The 5670-nt window shown below is 57.3% G+C and overlaps 1 protein-coding gene across 8 annotated transcripts in view; it reads right to left on the reverse strand.

Moving 5' to 3' along the window:
• Positions 1 to 5534, reverse strand: part of Mus81 (MUS81 structure-specific endonuclease subunit) — a 6597-nt gene extending 1063 nt beyond the window's left edge. The window contains exons 1-14 of one of the 8 annotated variants that reach the window (XM_033756663.1): positions 5360 to 5534; positions 4057 to 4186; positions 3773 to 3834; positions 3172 to 3270; positions 2951 to 3019; positions 2722 to 2807; positions 2075 to 2200; positions 1895 to 1990; positions 1677 to 1798; positions 1477 to 1586; positions 835 to 951; positions 649 to 744; positions 374 to 502; positions 172 to 275 (exon numbers count right to left, since the gene is read on the reverse strand). In XM_033756663.1, coding sequence (XP_033612554.1) covers positions 172 to 275; positions 374 to 502; positions 649 to 744; positions 835 to 951; positions 1477 to 1586; positions 1677 to 1798; positions 1895 to 1990; positions 2075 to 2200; positions 2722 to 2807; positions 2951 to 3019; positions 3172 to 3270; positions 3773 to 3834; positions 4057 to 4096 — 1256 coding nt within the window. In that variant the 5' untranslated portion in view covers positions 4097 to 4186; positions 5360 to 5534. Of the gene's footprint in view, positions 1 to 171; positions 276 to 373; positions 503 to 648; positions 745 to 834; positions 952 to 1476; positions 1587 to 1676; positions 1799 to 1894; positions 1991 to 2074; positions 2201 to 2721; positions 2808 to 2950; positions 3020 to 3171; positions 3271 to 3772; positions 3835 to 4056; positions 4187 to 4277; positions 4708 to 5359 lie in introns of those variants that run through there. The other 7 variants (XM_033756658.1, XM_033756660.1, XM_033756657.1 and 4 more) reach the window with 7 other exon arrangements.
• Between the last annotated feature and the right edge of the window lie 136 nt (positions 5535 to 5670).

Here is a 5670-nt window from a genome sequence, read left to right on the forward strand (position 1 = left end):
CCCCCCCCCCCCCCGCAATCTCTGAGCTCCTCAGGGTTTAGCTAGATCTACCCACCGTTCCCTCTGTAGAGCTTACATGGAGCCAGGCCCACTCCCCAAAAGCACTGGTTAAGCTGGGGGAAAATGGGGGGACAGGGGCTGAGGCCCCCAAGGTACCCTCCAGGGACGTACCTGGCGGGGGTGCTGTATCGATCCACCAGGGCTGCTGCCTTCTCCCCACTCACTCCACCCACCTGCATCAGCTGCCGGGCAAATACCTCTCGCACAGACTGGGCCTGGGGTTGGGGGAGGCATGTGTCAGGGTGGTCTAGGACTGGGCTACCCAAAGGGTCTTGGGGCCAGGCTACCTGAGGAGTCTGGGCAGAGGTAGTACCTTGTTCTTCATGGCTCCAGAGTTGAAGTCACTGAAGGTGAGCAGTGAGCAGAGAGGGTTTGGGGAGGGCCTGGTTTCTGATTCAGGGTCCCCTGGTGTCCCCCAGGGGCGGCTGTGTAGGGTGTGGCCCTGAGGAAAGATGGGACCCGCGGTGTCCTTTCTCAGCCTTAGGGCTCATTGGACAGACCAAACAGTGGGGGTCTCACCCACCTGACCTCCCTTGGGGAAGCAAGGACCCAGGTAAGGAACAATGCCAGACAGGTAGATCTGCTCACCTGGTAAAGTCTCTCCAGGCCCCGTGTCAGAAGGGCTAAGTAGGCAGCAGACTCCTTAATGTCTGCTGTGCGCTTCACAAAGAAGCCATCTATGACCTGGGGAGGAGAACCAAAGGCAAGAGCTGGCTCCTGGCCTGAATCACAGCTCCTGGGCCCTGCCAATCTGGCCCCGCCTTCTGATCTCACCTGGGTGTTGGTGACAGCCTGTAGCAGTGTGCTCTCGGGGAGGCTAAGGTTGTGGATTGAGCCATGTTCTTCCACCAGGTACACCTGGCGCCCCAGACCACAGCGCTTCAGCCGGAACTGGGGAAGCAGAGAGGCAGGGTCAGGCCTGGGTGCCCAGGTGCCCCACTCAAAGTCACACTGTGATCCCACCAGTTAGCCTCCTCTCCCTTGCTGGCCTATCTACCTATTTCAGGTGGCTCCATATCCTCATGCTATGACCCTTATGGGAAAGCCCTTCACCACCTCTTGAGTGTGGCCCATCCCTCAGGCCTCCCTTGGTCTGATCATAGCCTCGACTGTGAGATCAGCCCAGCAGCTGGGACTGGGGCAAAACCTCTGCATTACATTTGGGCCTTGTGAGTCCAAGACCCCAGTGGATGGGTAACGGAGGGGTCTTTAGGAAGCTCCTCTGCCCACTCAGATACATGTGTCCCTTCTATGCTCTAGGATTGCCCGAGGGGCTGAACTGGGGCTGCCTACAGCAGTTCTAAGGGAGGTGCAGCTGGAGACACTGGGGGCTCTGCCTGAGGGGGCCACCCCACAGTGCCTTGGCTTCTGGAGGACTGAGGAGGTAGCCCTGGCAGGAAGCAGGCTGAGGCAGACCACTGAAGGGACCTTCTGTTCCCGGAAGCGGCCGTCGATGATGCTGCTACATAGGTCATCCAACCGCTTGCGCTCCACAATGTGGTCCAGTACTAACTCTGCAGGTCTTGCTGCCAAGAAGCCAAGAAGGATCCCAGTGTCTTGTGTGTCCTCACCCACTAGGCCTTGCCTCTAACGCTTGCCCATCCACGTCCCTTTACCTGGGTCTCTGGGCCTGGTCTCCTGTGCAACCCACACAAAGTCCCCAATGTGTAGCTTGCGCACCACGTGGTTCACATGTAGCCGCTGTAGCTCTCGGAGCATCTCTGGCCTGTGTCCTGCCCTGAAATTGCAGGGAGGGGGCCAAGGTCAGGGTGGGCCAGGACCCCCACCTTAAGGATCCTCTGGTTTATCTTCATAGCTTTCCTCCTTCACTTACCCCCTGGTCTCTCCAATGTCTACACACAACAGCACCCTGTACTCTGCAGGCCCCAGCTCCAGAGGTGGCTGCTGGACACCCCCTTCACTGGCGCCACTGTGGGTGGAGAATGCTGTGTATGAGGCCAGAACCCCCAGTGCTGGGCATCCACCCTCCCCCATCTCTCTCCTTTTTCCTCACAGCTCAGCCAAGGCTGCTCCTGGCAGTGCTGGCTCCTCGGGCCCAGTGCCCACATTCAGCAAGCTCAGACCTTCTGACTCAGCCAACTTCTGGGCCAGCTCCAGGCCCTCTGGAGTCAGTGAGTACCTGGGAGGTGGAGGAAATAAACACAGCTCTCCCTTCTTCACTCATACCTGCTGCCCCCAGCTAGGCAGGCCTCAATCCCCCTTGGCAACACTGTACAAACAAGTCTCCTCCACCGCCTTGTCTTCCTGCCCATCAGATCAGTTTCCTTGTGACCAGCCTAGTATCATTTCTCAGGTCTGCAATGCATATTTCTCAGACAAAGTACTTCCTTTTATCTTTACTCATGCTGTTCCCTCCTCCCTGGAATACCCTTCCTATACTTCTACCAGCCAAATTTTAAGACATGCCAAATGCTGTCTCCTTGGCAAAGGCTTTTTGCTCTACTAAAGGTGACACCCCTCCATTTCTCACGTCCCCCTGGTGCTCCAACAGGAGTGTCTGCTGTGAGGGGTGGGGAGCAGCCTTCGCCAACCTCAGCAGCATCAGATCTGGAAATTGCTGGCTGACTGCAGTGGCCCACTAAGAATGTCACGCAGGCTACCCCATCCCTGGCTCCTGTGACCCCTGCAGTTGGCTCCTACCTGGCTGGCTGGTGTGTCCTGAGGACCAGGTTCCTGTGCAGGAGAGAACGAAGGGCTGGCCAGGGTCGAGAACTCCTAGGGGCTATCTGTGTATAGGAGGAAACTCTCAGGGTCCAAGTTCCCTGTAGCCCAGGCACAGGGGTCAGACCCGACTAGGCCCATCACCACTTCTCACTGCCACAAAGGCACTTTGGTGGGCTCCACCTATCTGCCCCATTTCAGTGCTCACCCTGGGGTCCTTCTTGGCACACCTCTGTAGCAGCTCCTCCTTGGTTAGGAAGCTGTGACCATCAGAATCCTGAAACCGCGGTACAAATGATAGGGTAGGTTCAGTGCTAGAACCCCTAACCCTTCCCAAGTGGCTGGGTTGATTTCTTTCTGCCTTGCTGTGGCTGGGCATTCTCACCCCACTGCTTCTCCCGAGTATCCCTAGTATTGCCAGGCACTAACCAGGTGCTGCCAGTAGAGCTGCAGCAGGACCACTCGGGCTCCTGAGTTTCGAGCCGGCCAATAGCCACTAGAGCCTCCTGTTTGGGGCTGGGCAGAAACCTGAAAGGGACAGAGGGATTCTGAAACAAATGCTGCCAGTGTCAGCTCAGTTCCTGTAAGGACTAAGGTTTCAGCAAGGTGCATGTCCTGGGAAAGTTCCGCAGTTGTCCACTTTCTATAAAATGAGCCAGATGATGGGATGACTCCCTGAAAATCCAGAATGAGACAGTGGACACCTGCAGGGCAGGGACAGGATGGGGTTATCTGTAGATCCAACCTCAGTCTGCTGCCCACTACAGGATGATTACTGAGTAACAGCAGTCCACCACTAACTGGCCTGGGCCCTTAAGTAGCTTAATCATGGTACTCCCTCTACAGGTGTCACCCATATTCCCATTTACAGAATTAAAACCCTGTCTCAGAGAGGATAAGTCATATGTCCTAGACCAGGAATCACTATGAAGACCTGGACCCACACCCACTAAATCCTTCAAACCAAGAAATCCTAATCCCAGTACTCCCATTTCGCTTTCCACTCCCTCTTCCACTTGCCCCTCCTCACTGGCATGGGAGAGTCCTGGGCTGGGCTCTTCTCTCCAGATGGTGAGCCAGGGGCATGATCACCTGTGGGAGCAGAAGAACGTCAACTCAGTACCACAGTATCTGGCATCTAGGATGTGGATTGCTCACGTTGTATGTGAACTGCGAGGCTCACAGAGCGCCAACCATCAGCCCCAGATCAAGCAGGAACAGGATCAAAGTTGGGAGCATAAAGCCAAGAGTATCTAAGGTGAATATGGAGTCTGTGCCTGGAGGAGACGGGATCACCCTGGCCAACGCGCTCACCACTTGAGGCTCTGTGCTGTTGTAGTCGTTCATCCAGCATTCGGCAGAGCCCGTCTCCAAAGTGCTGGAGGATCTTAGCTTCTTTCCCGCTGTGCAGGGGCAGCGGATACCGTCGGAGGGAGCGCAGTGCCTAATAGGGGTAGGATGTTCGGTCAGGGCGGGTCAGGTCGTCTGGCTTGGACAACATCTGACCCTAGCCAACCCAGCCTGGACCCACCCACCTTCTGAAACACGAAACGCGTGCGGCGCCCCCTGCTGGCTGCCTCGTCCCTCCACTCGATCAGCCAGCGCACAAAGAGCGGATTGGGACAAACAGGCAGCGGGCGTTTCCGGCCCAGGCGGACCTGCGCCTCCATGAATCCCAGGGCGGATCCGCTGGCACCTCACGCCCGCGAGACAGGGACACCGCCAGTTCTGGGGTCGGGAAAGGAACACCTCGTTCGGGGAGAGATGAGGGAAGCACCTTCCCAGTCACGTGCCTCCAGAGGGCACTCGACTAGAGGCCCCTGCACTACTCTGACGGGTAGGAGCCTAGTCTCTGTAACCCTTGCTTAGGCTGTGCCAGAGGCGGATCAGCCTCTTAGACCCGGGCCGGAGCATTGACCTGCCCCTTCCTCCCACACCAGATTCGAAAGAGGACGCATCCATCTCTGTGGCAGGCGATAGGAAAGCGGACAGCGCCTCCTGCGACTGGGAGGGCTGCCGGGGGCGGCCCTTAACAGAAAGCCTGAAAGTGGCAATTCCAGTGTCTGTAAGACTGTCAGTTCCTGCCTCATTCTTACAGAGGAAGCTAGAGAGAGATGGTTTGAGAAGAGTCGGGTGGGGAAAGTATGGGGAGGAGATGAGAAATAAATGCAAGTATCTTTGTGGGAGGGACATACAAGAAGGGCTGATGGGGATGAGGACACAAAGATAAGACTGGAGAAGGTGAAGGATCTCTGAGGACATGGTGATTCCCATCTGCAGCATTCGGGGAGGGGAAGAGAAACAGAGAAGGGGGCAATCTGGGGGCTTAAAGTGGGGATGTGCACAGAAAGGCCAAGCTAGAAGGACTAGGTGGAAGGGTAGCGGATGCGTAGGAAACCTTGTAAGAGGTGCAGGGCAACCTGGCAAGTGGGGAGGTCTGATAGGCATGTGGCAGGATCCCAGGGAGCCGGCTGGTAGTAGACATGAAAACTGTGGCAAATTGGAAGTGGGGGGGTCCCTCAGGGAGCTTCATCCCTGCAAAGGGATCCCAAGTAGAGGGGCACTGGAGTTGGAGGATCTACCACCCTATTCCCCTCCAGCCTCTAGCTGTTAATACCGGAAGTCGCGAGGTGCAGCTCTCTAGCCTTGGAGGAGCGAGCCGGCTCCGGAGCTCCGTGCCCGCCCCTTCATACTAAACGTAGACTACAACCCCTCATCCTGAGCCGTCTCTGAGTTCCCGCCTCCCTCCCGACGCGGCCTTATAAGGAGCCTGAAGCCGGTGTTCGGGCTGGCCCCGCCCCTTCCAGTCTCATGTCCTAATAAGGACATCTAGGGCATCCTGCGGGCGGGGGCGGGTACAGCGCGTCACCAAGGTAACTGTAAAGCCCCCCCCCCCCCCCCCCCCCCCCCCCCCCCCCCCCCCCCCCC

The sequence above is a fragment of the Fukomys damarensis genome, unplaced genomic scaffold (genome assembly GCF_012274545.1).
Source record: "Fukomys damarensis isolate Sample0158 unplaced genomic scaffold, DMR_v1.0_HiC HiC_scaffold_27, whole genome shotgun sequence".
Classification (NCBI taxonomy): domain Eukaryota; kingdom Metazoa; phylum Chordata; class Mammalia; order Rodentia; family Bathyergidae; genus Fukomys; species Fukomys damarensis.